At 33.7% G+C, this 14,737-nt stretch overlaps 1 protein-coding gene across 7 annotated transcripts in view; it reads right to left on the reverse strand.

The window, feature by feature from the left end:
* The window catches only part of CDIN1 (CDAN1 interacting nuclease 1), a 120,379-nt gene that overhangs the window by 35,942 nt on the left and 69,700 nt on the right, over positions 1-14,737 (reverse strand). The window contains exon 12 of one of the 7 annotated variants that reach the window (XM_064658500.1): positions 14,167-14,582. The exons of the other annotated variants lie outside the window; for them this stretch is intronic. Coding sequence (XP_064514570.1) covers positions 14,546-14,582 — 37 coding nt within the window. The 3' untranslated portion in view covers positions 14,167-14,545. Of the gene's footprint in view, positions 1-14,166; positions 14,583-14,737 lie in introns of those variants that run through there. 7 annotated transcript variants of the gene reach the window in all.

Below are 14,737 nucleotides of genomic sequence, written 5' to 3' on the forward strand. Positions count from 1 at the left end.
CGGACCCAGGATCATAATGGATCTCTCAAAGTCACACTTGAGTCCTCCCCTTTTCATGGTGCACAGGTCAAAAACATATGGGATGACAGACGAGATCCACTCCCACCAGTATGTCTCATGAAAGTTCAAACTATTGCCAGTGATTGTACTGTGACAACTTATTCTGTGTATTCATAACTAGATAATTACCAACATAACTAAATGGAGCTTTTCACTCATTATTCTTCTCACCCTTTTTTCTTAATCATTATACTCAACATGATCATCTTCAGCTATTAAAAACTCCTATAGCCCTTTCATCAGTCTCCATTTGGAGTTCTCTCTCAAGCCCCTCATATCTGAAATGTTCAAACCTGGCTAATACTTTTTCAGGGTATTGTTATATTACTTTCCACTTTCTCATTTCATCTACACACATAAGAGCCCCCTAAAAGCATTCAGTTCCTCTGTGTATTGCAGCAAAGAACCTTTTTATGAACTTGATCAGTGCAGTCTGCTCTGTTTATCTCTATCCAAAACAATTCTGCAAAAAAAATTGTGTGACTATTTAAGTATGTAATTTCTTTCTTCATGCCTGGAAAGTGGAAGACCCGTTATACAGGAAGACTTATATGCCTTGCATGCTTTTATTATCTCTCTCCATTCACTAGCATACTTGTCAAGTTCCACACTGAATTGGGAAACCACCTTTATCCTTTATCCCTAGTTGCCTCTCAAGGTTAGAAATAATTCTCAAACAGCATTAACAAAAGCAATCTGTTATTTTCCTCTAAATATCTCAGCTGTCAAAACATAAAAAATTTAGCAGGCTTCTGATGTACTCAGATCAGTGAATATTATTCTGACCAATATTATTGCCTCTTTGCACTGCACTGTAAACATCTGTTGACTCATGTATTATACTTGAACATTAAACTCTGTAGGACAAAGTATCTCCTGTTGTACATCAATTTCTAGCACATTTTATTAGGATTTCTAGGTGTAGTTTCAATGCACTTAGTAAATGCTAACAAAGATGATGTGTAATAGTGGAGGGAAATAGCTCATTCCAAAGCCACTTCATACACTGACAGAACATCTCCAAAGAAGAAGCATAAAATCAAGGTTGAGAATTCACTCTTAATCCATACTGCTTAGTTTTAAAACACATATTCACACAATAAAAATGATTACACTATCAAATTTAAGGTGATTCAATGATATAAAATACCAAATTAACTGTTCTAAATTATGTCTTTCATTCTAGATGATAACTACTCTGCTTCAGAACAACAAAATCATAACAAAACAGAAATCACAAAATACAGTCTCCCATGTATCTTGTCAATATCTCTTTAATTCAAGGCAAGTAGAGACTTCTTTGAAAAGTCTTTAATATCTTCTAAGTATTTACATTTCATCTTGTGTAAGAGCAAAGTCTTTTCTGTTATCTTAAATAGCTATAAAATTATACAATCATCGTGAGTTCTGTAGTTTAATTAAGCACTGTATTTCAAAAGTCATCATTAGACAACAGTAGGATTTTTAAAAATTACATTATAAAGGTTTGCTAATTATTTCTTTTTCTTTCTCTGCAGACTTACTCTTTAAGAAACTGGATTTCTTAGGAATTAGGATAATATTTGAAGGTGGAGTTTCTTTGCCGCAAAAAAGCACAAAAAACCCAGTTATACTATTCCTTTTGCCATTAACCATGGGAGGGGGGGGAAGTGTGAGACATGAAAACTATGGATGTGTGAGGACAATTTTGAGGATTTTTTACCCTATTTCTGTGATTTCATCCCATGGCCCACAGTTTCAAAATGGTTTTTGAATGAAGAAGACAATGAAAATTTAAATATTTTTTTAAGTATTAATATGCATTAATTATTTGCATGAATGAATTTAAGCCAAAGCAAAGCTTGCATGTTTTTAACGTATAAGTTAATACAGTTATTCACTGCTACACATCTATAACATGTTTGTATCTCTACTTGATTCCACTTGGTAAAAATACTAGGAAACAATTATGCTGAACACCTGAAATTTGATCTTTGTATGGTGTGAGTTTGTCTTAGGTAAAAGGATGGGTTTCTGCAAAAGGCAGAAAGATTGTTGCCTGAATTTTTTCCAGGAAAATGGCAGATATGGCATCAACTTATCTCAAAAAATGACTCATTAGTTAGTCCAGTTAAATCCTATGAAAACTTAAATAATGAATACTGGATCATATTAAGTTTTAGCAGACAGAGATTTTCTTAGAATTGTAATATAAAGGAAGGAAGCAGTAAAGATGATTCCTACTCCAATTTCTTCTCAAACTTCTTTATTAACACCGAAGAATTCCTTTTAGGATTATGGAACACCAATTCAAATCTTTATTCTCACTACAGTTTTCTTTCAAGCTTTCAATTTGTCATCAGATTTCGCATTCTTCTTGATAAAGCAATTATGTGGCACTAATATTCAGGAATTATATACTGACAGGTTAAAACAAATGCTATCTCCTTCCAACATTCAAATTAAAGGTATTCACATCCAATGGACAATATCAGCAACTCAATGCTGAAGTTTTAATTTCTACAGCATATGATATTTTTTTCATTCTCATACAAACAACATATAATGAGATTTACAGAGTTAATTTTGGAAACTATGATTTGAAAGAAAAAACACATAGCATACATAGAAGAAATATGAGAAGTGTTTATATATTGTCTAGCATTCCAAAGTATATTTATGGCATTTACTTTTCTTAAAAGATTTTTTGATAGGGAAATAAAGAACAGCATTTCGAGGAAAGAGTAAATTGAAATGGTATAAACATTTTGTAAAATAAGAAACTTTGTAATCCTCATGTGTGTGTTTCATGTAGAAACATTTACAGACGTTATGAAGACATATGTGCAATAGCTGCCTTATGTTCTGCTGATCTATTTTCAGGTTTCTAATCAGTACCAGATTAATTTATGCTCGCATTTTCTGAATCACAGACATTTTTGAGTCACTAAAATTCACTGCAAAAAATGAAAAAAGTCAATGTAAGTACTTTTGTATTTTCCATCATGGTTTAAAATTGCATTTTTTTAAGGCAAGGATAATCACTGATCTACTGTGATGAGTAACTGAAATTATTCTTTTTATTATTTGCCTTTTCTGATCTCCATTCCTAAGTCATGCAAAACAAAATGAAAAAAAAAAAGGCAAGCACTTCTAGCAAATGTCTTAATCTGGCCAAAATAAGCCTCTGTGGCTTTGGTCCATAGAAGCTTTATTAGTTTCCTGGGCTCCATAGTGGGATAAACTATTTCATGCATGAAGGGATCAGCATTCCTTCTTCTAATCATTGCTATTGTGCCCATTACAAAGCTCTCTGAACACCTCCTATGGATATCACACGCTATCTTAATCACTTCTCAATTAATAATTTTATACTCATATTTCAGTTCTGCCACTTCTATATACATTGTTACTTGAGAATGAATCCTGAAGCCTTAAGTGAGTAGGTGAGATTATAGTAATTTTTCCACCATGAATACATTCTTACACTGAAAGTGTCCAGACAGCAGTTTTCAGTGAATAAGTGTAACAGCTTAATACAACAGGTAATCCCTTTATAGTGCCATGACAGATGTTGGTGTCCTGTCTATTGTGGTCATCCTATAACTTTATAGAAACAGAAAACATTTTCCTATGTGCTTCAATATGTAAAGTGGTAGCTGATGCTGTTTACATGAGAAGTATCAGAAATCTCTTGCTAGCACGAGCTAAACCTTTAATACCTGAAAGCTAATTTTTTGTACTCTGGATTTACTAGTGCACTATGTAACAGTCTTCTGAATGTAATATAGGTAGACTCAAAGAGGGAACAAAGTTAATAATTCTTGCTTTAACATATTAATATTTTAACGCATTTGCTAAATCATATTACCTGTCTTCTCAGGTAGAAGTCACCTCCCTAGTCAGCTTTCTGCCCACTTTTTGAAGATGGTGGGCACTAAATGCGAAGGGGAATAGTAAAAGAACACAGACTGACATCATACTGATTGTTCTCACTTGCAGAGGAAAACACAAGTAATACTTAAAGATTGTCATGGGGGAGAGGCATGGTGTGAACAAATTCTCTCACAAAGCATTTTCAGCTAAATGATACTTCTCTTGATATTATACTAACTCATGCAGTCTAAAGTCCTGCTGGCAGAAAGAAATAACTAAACTACATTTAGCTTTTTAAAATCTTCCCCTTAACCCCATTCAATCAGTCCTCATTCCTTCAGGAATATATAAATTCCAAAATTTACGTAGTGTACAGTTTGACAAACAGCAGCATCCACAGTTGGATACAGACAGCACCAGAAATCTAAGTGAAGCCTGCTATGCATTCCACCAGGACAAGTGTGTAGATCAGTATTTGTCTCTTGCAACATGAGAATGCCTAGGAGGTTTCCTGTATACATTTAATGAATGTAAACTGACATACAGAAGGCTTGTTTTCCCTAACTACTTTCTACAGACCACTTAGATACAGACCAAGTAGAGATGAAAAACACAGGCCCAGATAACAGACAATAGTGTATTTCATATACAACAGCAAAGTATTTACATAATAACCTTATATTCAATAAATTATAGATGAAAACCAACTAATATTTTAGCAAAGTGGAATCAGCAGAAAGGCAAGATGCATGGCCTACTGAGACCTGACTAGTGTGTGGCAAACTATTTAGGAAAAAAGGGCGCTCCCTGGTATCTGCTAGTTATGTTTGTGAAGGAAGCCTAAAAAGCCATTGAAGCATAACTAAGAATGGAAGATCTATGTACCTCATCAAATAAAGAGTATTCCTTTTCTAACCATAGAAAGTGGACTTTGACAAAAAGCATGGTCTGTTGAGAGATGAACATATGAAGAGCTCATATAAGGAACAGAACTTGGGCACAGAAAGGAAGGACTTCAGAAAGAAGAGTGCTTTTACAGCCCCTAAAGTAAGTGCTCTGAAAAAAACATATGGGTGAATGAAAAAGATGACAATCTACAAGAAACAAAAAGCATGAAGAGAATTATTATATATCAGCACAAAATTTGTCACACAAATAAGTCTACAAAACAGAAAACCTAATTTTGAATTGGTATGGTTTTGAACTGGAAAGAAATATTATTTTAGAATCATAATACAGTTCCAGTAAAGTGCAGTCTGTTCAGAGATCAGTTGCTTATAAGAATACGGAATCTGCAAGAATTAATACCATTAATAATGGTATATATCAATAATACTTGTTCTGTGATTCAGTAATATTGTGGCTGGTTGCTCCCTGGCACAATGAAAACACTGTATAGGCAGCTTGCAGGAGTGGAATAATTAAGGAAAACTTTTAGCAGTTATGGCCTGCATAGTGCCTGTGTTGTTAAAAGGTATTGTGAAAAGTCACACAAAAATCACAGCGAAAGAAAAGCCAAAATCATAATAGGTGACTACAGATCTAAAGATTATTATTCTGACACTGGCAAATACAAACACGTAAATTATTTTTGTCATCTGGTTTGCCTTAATCAAGAGCTAAAAATTCATTTATAACACTGTACACAAATGCCATGTTTATATCGGTATCATATGCAGCATGCATGAAAAAGTATACATTAAAATGAAGAACAGCAATTCATGTAATAGTCAAAGACAACCAATAACAAAACCATGAAATTCCAGTTGTCAAACATAATTTACTATGTATATTTCTTCTCTTCTCTGTTAAAACAGTAATTATTAAAACTAAAGTGATATGAGTGAATGTTTATGACTTCTTATTAAAAACCCTGACTTAAAGCAGTGTTCATTTAAGCTTTAGGTTAAAGAAAATCATGTAGAGATCTCTGTGAGATGGCCTAGTGACTTTATATCCTCTTGTCAAACCTCAGCAGTTTTATTTGTAGTGATACATGCCGGAGAAGGTTGGAGGTTAAAGTTGATAGGGGGGCCAACAGGAAAGCCAACCAACTTCTTTCAGAAGATTACAACCTTTAACATATTAGGATCTGTTGGCAGTTACTGCTAACTTTTTAAGTCTATATTTGTGTACCCGTCTGTGAACTGATCACCAAGCTCCAGACCAACAGGATTTATAAAACCCTCCCTCTCACTACTTTCCTTACATTATTCTTTCATAATTTTCAGTTTAAGTGATTATTTTAGTTTTTGGTATTATACTGATGTTTAGTGCTCATCATTAGTTTTCAGAAGAACGTTTACAGATAGATAAAATATTTTCCTCATTTTCTTCAGCCTGGTTTTCTCTCTCATTCTTAAAACTGAAGAAAACTAGAAAATCTATCTTAGGAAAACTAACATTAAATGTAATAGCAGCTATCTACTGGAATAAAGCTCTTCAGATTTCCCTTTCTCCCATTTATTTTGAACTCAATTCCTCTGTGACTTTGAAAAAAAAGTAATACAGAAAAAACTAACGATAAATAAAATAGCATAGAAACGCTGAAGAGTTGAGGTAAGAAGGGATCTTTAGAGATTGTCTAGTCCTCCTAGACAGGGTGAACTAGAGATGGTTGCTCAGGGCTTTGTCCAGTTAGGTTTTGAATATGTACAAGGATGGAGACTGCACAACCTCTCTGCACAGACTGCTCCAGGGTTTGACAACTCTCACAATAAAAAAAGGTTTTTCTAATGTTTCAGTAGATTTTTCTGTATTTCAGTCTGTGTCCGTAGACTCCTGTCCCCTCCTCACTGGGTACTTTAAGAAGATCCTAACCTCCATATTTTCACTCCTTCCTTTCAGGTATTTATGTACATTGGTAAGATCCCCCCCTGATTCTGCTCTTCTCCATACTAAACAGCTGGAGCTCTCCCAGTCTCTCTTCATAGTAAAAATAGTCCAATCCCTTCTTTGTCTCTGTGGCCCTTGTTTGGATTTGCTGCAAGTTACTCTCAGTACAATCATGAATCTCATACTCTATCTAGTCACTTAATCCAAAGGACCAAATCATTACATAGATCAAAACTAGTACTGATGGTAGCTTTATTCTTACTTGCACCTAGGACAGCACACTTTTTTCCACTGATTTCAAATAGAACTAAATCTCTGCTGGACAGATCAGTAGATGCCCATGATGGCCACATGATGTACAAAAGCAATTATGATTTCTTTAGTTATATGCATTTAGACAATAAACAACTTTTCTCATAATATATCTGAAACATTTAACTTGCAGGTGTACGGAAACCAGTCTACAGTTATACATTACTGCAAACCTAAAGCTTTGCATTTTAAAATGAGCAACTACTGCAGAAACTCCACATGTAACACTATTGCTGCTGCATGAGACCAACATAACAGAAAAATCTATTATGCTTAACTTTTATATTTTATACAAAGGTAAATACACATCTAAATTAAATTTAATTTTTTTGGTGTGTCAGACTTGACTTTTAAGCTTCTTCCACATCTCTGCTCCTTCTCTGAAACTCCAGAGAAGAATGTTTGGCAAAGCAAATATTCTGCATTCCACATCTCATACCATTTAGCTGTTGCTACAATTTTAATTATACAAAAGTCAGTGGGCTCTAACAAAATCTGACTAGGTAATTAATACTCTAAAACAGACACTGTGAGCTACTGAACGCAACGTTGTACACAAATTTCCTCATGTCATAGGAAAGACTTATGAAGTACAGTGTATTTCTCCATAGGTAAAACAACATCACATGATGTTAACAGCTTTTTTTTCATCTTCTCTGCAACTAACTAAAGTGTCTTAATATATTTTGTTCTTTAAAAAAGTAAATTTTTCTAGGAGTTTCAGTTCAGACACATTCACTCATGTATCACAGCAAAATGAAGGAGAGAATATTACAGAAGAAGTACAAGAAATATATCCACAGCAAGGCACAATTTTAAACTATTATTTTATTGATATGCACAAAAAGTATTGTTAAGTAAAACAGTATTATAAAATTATAGCATTATGTTTAGATTTTGTATTTTAGTTACATCTATGAAATTCACATATACCTAAACTCATATACACATATATGTATTCTGAGGTCAGATCTACATTATGATGCAGACATTTTCTTGAGAATTGCACATGAAGGGGATTCTCCCACTGAGCCAATTCCATAGACCCAGCCTGAATCTGAGGTCTATTTAAGCCAAGGAGGGACCAGAGGCTGAGCAGGCTAAGCGTTGTAGTGCTATTACATCTTATTGGTCCTGTGGTGATTAAATAAAAAAAATAAATCTACAAGTAAGGGTATTAATTTTCAGAGCTCCACATGATGATTTTACAGAGAAGAGGCAGAAAAACAAAAGACACAAAAGACAGTATGGTGTGCTTTTAAAACTGGGAAAGTCTTCTCCAAAATAGTAAGAACACAGACCATTCTCTCTGAACTTGTACCCCTGGACATTTTACAGAGAAGCATGATTTGAGTGGTAGTTTGACATGATTAGTGTATTTCCTAGAATCCTATCCTTTATCTTCTTAACACAAGCAAAAAACCTCTGGAACTTTATGTTGTTTTTATAACGTTTTATGCCAAAGCACAGACAGTACTTCTGGAATCTCTTTCTCTTCCTTGACATGCTATAAATGGTGATAAGAAAAAGAGAATTATGAGAAGATCTGTTCTTAGGTTTATACTTTTGCTACAAAAATAGAGATTTTTTCCTAACAGAGCATATTCATATGTCTCTATCTGTAGTGTCTTTTACCTTGAGTTTTAAAAAAACCAGGTTTGACCTTGCAATATTTTTAATCAATATCAGGCTTTTAGTGGTAGTGAATTTCAGATATAGAAGCAACAAGTAATTTGCTTGAGAATACAAAAGAGATCAATGATGGATCAGATTCAGAGCTACATTTACAGCTACTATCGCTTACCCTGTCCATTGTCCAGAGGCAAATGCCTGACAATCAGTTACTAAGAAACATTATGCATAACTGTGTAAATGAAGACCATTATTCTATCTTGGTCATCTTACTATTCGCATCATGAAAGCCTCAGTTTGTATTGAGGCTAGATGTGCTAACTATTAGGCAATTACATAAGGAGCTAGTCTGCCCTACCAGAAGATTAGGCTTTCAGCTCTCCAATAAAGCACATTTCTCTCTTGAATGTTGCATTTTAAAGTAGTGAAATGATACAGAAAGTTTACTGGTTTTAATAAAGTATTATCATCAGTAAGAAGGGGTCTTCAGATATAGGAAATGTAATTTTTAACAAAAGAAAAATTACATGAAAAAGTAAAAATTACTGTGCCAAAATTAAAATACTGTATGGTAGTAAGTTTTACTCAGAGAGAACTTAGTGCGTTTACCAAAGTGTACATAAGTCTTTACTGATAAAGTAATCTTTGGTATGCAAAAGTTATAAAATACCAACTACACAAAACTGTAAGCAGAAAACAAATGACTGGCAGAAAAGGAAAGGAAGAAGACTTCACATTTGACTTGAGCTTCTACTGAACTTACAAACCCAAGAGAAGTGACTAAAACTAATGACTCTGCAGGAGACCATCAATTTCAGATTACAGAGTATCAGATAGTAGAGCATATTCTACAGAAACATTATACCACTTAATAGCCCTACCACACCAGGAGGGGTGAATGGAACGAAAGGGACACAACCAGTTGAAAACAGAAAAGAGTTTAATGACAGGATGATGTGAGGCACTTCTTTCTCAAAAACAGGGACACTATATACAGAAAGGTTGCAAAGCTAACCATGCACATCTGTGGTAGTTGGGGTAGTTCTGAGTCCTCAAGACTCAGGAAGCCCAGCAACGAAATAAAGTGAGGCATTTTTATGCAGAACGATGCCAGACATTTGTGCATTTTCAGCAGTATCTTAGCTATCTTTCTCACATGGTCATTGCCCAGTGTATTTCACAGAAGCTATGCTATTAATTTGTACTCCAGTTCAAAGTGTGTGAGCAAGCAGAAAACAAACCCTTATTTTTCTAAAAAGAAGAATCACCAACTCCAAGAACAGAGATGTTTTCTATTTCTATGATCAGTCAGTGACAAAGTGAACACTGATAAGTGAGAGAGAATTTTAGCATTTGTTGAAAATGTACTTTGGTAAAGTTGATCTATCTGTAAAAATCCTTGCTACGTGAAGACAACTTGCATACAGATTCATTTGGTATTTGGCTACAACAAATCAACCAGTCACTGCAATTGATGTGTATGCACCAGGGGGAGAGAAAACAAAATACAAAAATATCCTCGGGAAAGCACGAGGCTAAGCAAGGGTGCAAACTACTCTAAAAAGACAGCAGTCAGTGTTGTTTATAAACCACTGCTGATCACATGCAACTTAAGTTGGTCCTAGTTTGCCAGAAGCGGTATAACTCAATAATGCAGAACAAGTGCTTAAATAAACTTTTCAATACACCATACAACTAAGAACATTACTATCAAATGTGAATTTTTGTTCTGTGAGAAGAAAAAAGCAGAAATCAGAAATACACTTCAAAATGCATTTTCACAGTATATTAGGCAGACACCTGTGATGAGTAGGAACCTACAGACTGTATGAAATAGGCAACTGAACTTCTGTCAGTATGGCAGTGGTACTGTTCTGAGGGTAATCGTGAGAACATAATTTTAAATTGAGAAGCTAAGTGTTCACCTTGTATTTTTTAAAAACCACCCTTGTTAAAAGCTAACACTAAAAAACTCCAAATAGGTAAAATCACATACTTTAGCAAACATGAAATATCTCTAATATGCTATTCATAGCCTATGTTTTAAAAGCGGAAGAACATATATAAACACACACAAAACAAAGCTATCACTGCTGTGTAGTCTGCAGAGTATTTTCAGTTATTTTTCCACATCCTTGGAAACATACGTTACTCTTAATACAGTAGGATCCCGTAATTTTATAACATTTTGGATTTCTTTGAAATGAAAAGTCCATTTTATTGTTTTTTAATTAAATCTATTTCCCTGAAAGGTCTTCAAAGGCTCCACAAACTACCTTGCATTTTATTATTGCTGACAGTTATCTAAACCACGCTTGAATGCCCTCTTTATCCTTTAGTGAACAATTGAAAGATCATATGCTAAAAAGACTTGTGCTTTCTCTTCTTCTAGCCCTATAATTAAGGCATTTTAATACATTTTTTCATAGTCATTAAGAGAGCACAATGTTAAAAATTAATGAAATGAGACAATTTTGAGTTTAACAACCATAAATACATACAACATAAATTTGTCTCAATTGTAGATATGAAAAAAAGCCTTCTTGAAATCACATGGTGAGATTACCAAATTGTCAAGATTTTGCCTTTGCTGTCTAAGAGTGTTTGAATGATGTATGGTAGCCTGACAATACTACAGTGTTGTTACGTACAAGAGAGGTAAACACTTCTGTGGAACATTCAAATTTCACTAGGTTTTTGTTTACCTTATACAGACGCCTATAAAAAAAAGTGGTATTGCTGGGCGCTGATGAAATGAGAGAGCAAAGAGAAGAGAGGAAGCAAGACAAAGGCATATGAAGGGAAAAATGATCATAAGTCAATTGCAAAAAACCTGACATGTAATGAAAAATACCACTATAATAACATCCACTTACAGCAGTACTTTAATAATGCTTATAACAGAACAAACAAGATTTTAATTTGGATTTTTTTATAAGAGAGATCACTATATTAATGTATCACATATTTTTGCAACAGACACAGTAATAAGTGGGTTTCTTTTGTTACACAGTGAAAGGAATTCAATGTTTCTAAGTACATCATCATCACTTCTATACACACCAATTAAATATATGGTGCAACTGTACTATAGTCACATTATTACTATTTCCAAAAGGTATTACAGCTTATCTTTTAAAACTAAGTTAAGTTTTTCAAGGTGTAAGTTCTTTATGCTTTCTCATCTAAATTTGAAGAGATGCAGTGCACAAGAAAGCAAGAAGAGATTTTTTTTTCCTTAAGAAAGAAAAGATAGGGGAAAAAAAGAGAAGTTGTTCTCCAGGAGATTTTTTTAGGGTTGTCAGACTGTTATATTACAAACAACCTTATTAGTCCTTTATAATTACAATAGGTACCTCTGGACAAGATCGAGCAGACATGACAAATGCTTCCGACTTCTTTTTAAATCGAACCTGGAAGGTCATCGCTGAACAAACAGAATGCTATACAGTTGGGGCCATAAATTGTGAAAGCTAACAAAAAGGTAAGTTTTTTTATATAAAAAATTAAAATTATTCTGTTCAGGCTATTCTGTATAAGATCAAGAAATAGGAGGATTGAGTAGTTTAAAAAGGATACGTAGATAGAGAAAAAGAAATCCTTACAAACTTTATTAATCACACTTTTTTTTGGCAGCTGAACCTGTATTTTAGTATTAATGCAATGTCTTTAGTTGTTTTATTTTAAAAATATGTCTTGAAGATAATTCCCTAATGAGTATTTATCCATGTTTGCAGTGTGGACAGTCAGTCTCAAATATATAGTATTTGCTTGCTGCTATCCTCATATCAAAGACATGCATTTTTCCTAACATTTTTATTTTGTTTTAGGATCATTTAACAGTACTGGTAGTTTTGGATTAAATTTGATTTGCATGGAGATAAACAGTAACTTAAGTGACTGGAACTGGAAACCGATTGATGGATTTGCTTTTAAATCTCATATTTCAGTTTGGAGAGGAAATGTAAGGATTAAATTAGAAAGTTGTAAACCCTTGATGAGACTTAGTGGTATAGAACAGAGGAAAATGAAACCTCCAGTTATTTTCCTTACAGTTAGGCTGAATGAAATTGTAAATCAACAAAAGATTTGGACGGCATTCAAATCAGCAGCTTTACCTAATAAAAGTTCTAACAGAGCACTGAGCATACCATTTGAAATAAATATGAAATAAATACAAAATATGAATGACTTTAAAAAGAACCATATGAGAAGCAAAACAGTAAAATCACAAAAATTTGAGCAAAGGAAATTTGAACTGATACGTATGATGGGCAATTAACTACCTATTTTGACAATTCTAAGTGGTCAAGTTTTTAAAGTATGACACAGAAACCTTAACCTATCTATATATGACTGATAAATGAGGCATTTTGTGTCATTACATTCCCATAAATCACCTTCTTTAACTGCTGATGGCTTTTATCAGGTCTAACCTTTTCAAGCTTCTATCAGAGTGCTAACATTTTCAACTTTGACACATATGTAGTTTACAAATTCTGCAGCTGATTAACTCTGAACAGAAGCTCACTGCCATGATTGTCTTCTTCAAGTTGGGTTACAGCTTCAGTGTCTCAAAGACTCACAGCCATCCTTCGTATGCCAGAAAATCTCACTTCATTTGTTGGGCTGTGTTGTGTCCTTTGCAAAAGACGCAACATATTTCTCCTTTTGAAACAAATAAATGAGACTAGACTTTCAAAACTATTCTTCTATGGAGAGCTTGAAATATATATAATTTTCATTATTTTAAAATAAATGTCACTTTCCAAATGAAGAGATATAAATAATGTGACCAGTTTTACATGACTTTATAACTTAAACAAGCTTGGAATCAAATCAACTCGACTATACAAAAAATGTTGTGGTCAAATCTCTGAGGTAAGTAACAATAAAAGTTGAAAAAATCCTAAATATTGCAGTGTCTTGTATATATGATACCACCAAATATTGCAATTATAAACTCATCATGGGCCCTTAAATAATTTTGTGGGATCCCCCACTAAATTCCTCTCTGAGCTATTTTGTAAATTTCAGAGATTATAAATTGCAAATGGTGAATTTCAAAGACTCAATTTCAGCATTTCAGCACTTGGAACATGAAATTAATTCAACCATGATATACTTGGAACACAATAAATAAAAAAGCAGAAAAGAAATACAGGAAAAAATGTTTTGTGTAAGTGAGCCCAGAGATTTCAAGCAACAGTTGCTTTCTGTAGGAATTAAAATAAAATTGCCTATTTTCCTGACACATTCAATTTTTGCTACAAACAGACAAAGAAACAGTTGACACAATCTGATCTAGGTGTCTGTCTTCTAAAACATTTTAACTTACTGTACTATTCCAACAATAAGAAGCCAGCCATATGGTAGCTCTTTCTGCCCTAGTAGCATCAAGACATAGTAAGAATGGCAGCAAAGCTTTAGACTGAACACTCGTATTTTCACTAGTTTTTAAACTTTAAAGTGTGTAGAATATAATTTGAGATTTATTTAATCTATTGAAACAAGCAGGGCATCATTCACTGAAACGAATTCATAAGATGTAATTGATCTAGACACTGAAACAAAGTCCAGGTTTAAAGAGATACTGTCTTTAATAATATTAGTCAGACTGAAGAAAATTTCATGTTGGTTGTGTGACCACTGGAAGCCTGGTACTTCAGATGTTATTAGTTTTGATAAGAGATAACTAGACATCAGACCTAAATAATGAAACATGAGGAGACAGTCTTGGAACATGTAAATAGCAATGTCCACAGATGCTCTCATGCAGCTGATTGTCTCTTGTTGATAAACAATCCATCTTAGAAAAACAGTGGATAAAAAAAATTTTTCAGCATCACAACTAAATCAGCCTTGTAGTGTCAATATTTAAGGCCCACCTGTAAAAAATTAAAAGTTCTTTATTTCACTAATAATGTCACACATCAGAGAAGCTGTGCTGTTACACTCTGACAATTCAGATTTAAATCTTGGAATGTCTGTAAGTATTTATGACAAAGGCACATTTATCATTTAAAACAAAAAGACATGATTT

The sequence above is a fragment of the Pseudopipra pipra genome, chromosome 6 (genome assembly GCF_036250125.1).
Source record: "Pseudopipra pipra isolate bDixPip1 chromosome 6, bDixPip1.hap1, whole genome shotgun sequence".
Lineage (NCBI taxonomy): Eukaryota > Metazoa > Chordata > Aves > Passeriformes > Pipridae > Pseudopipra > Pseudopipra pipra.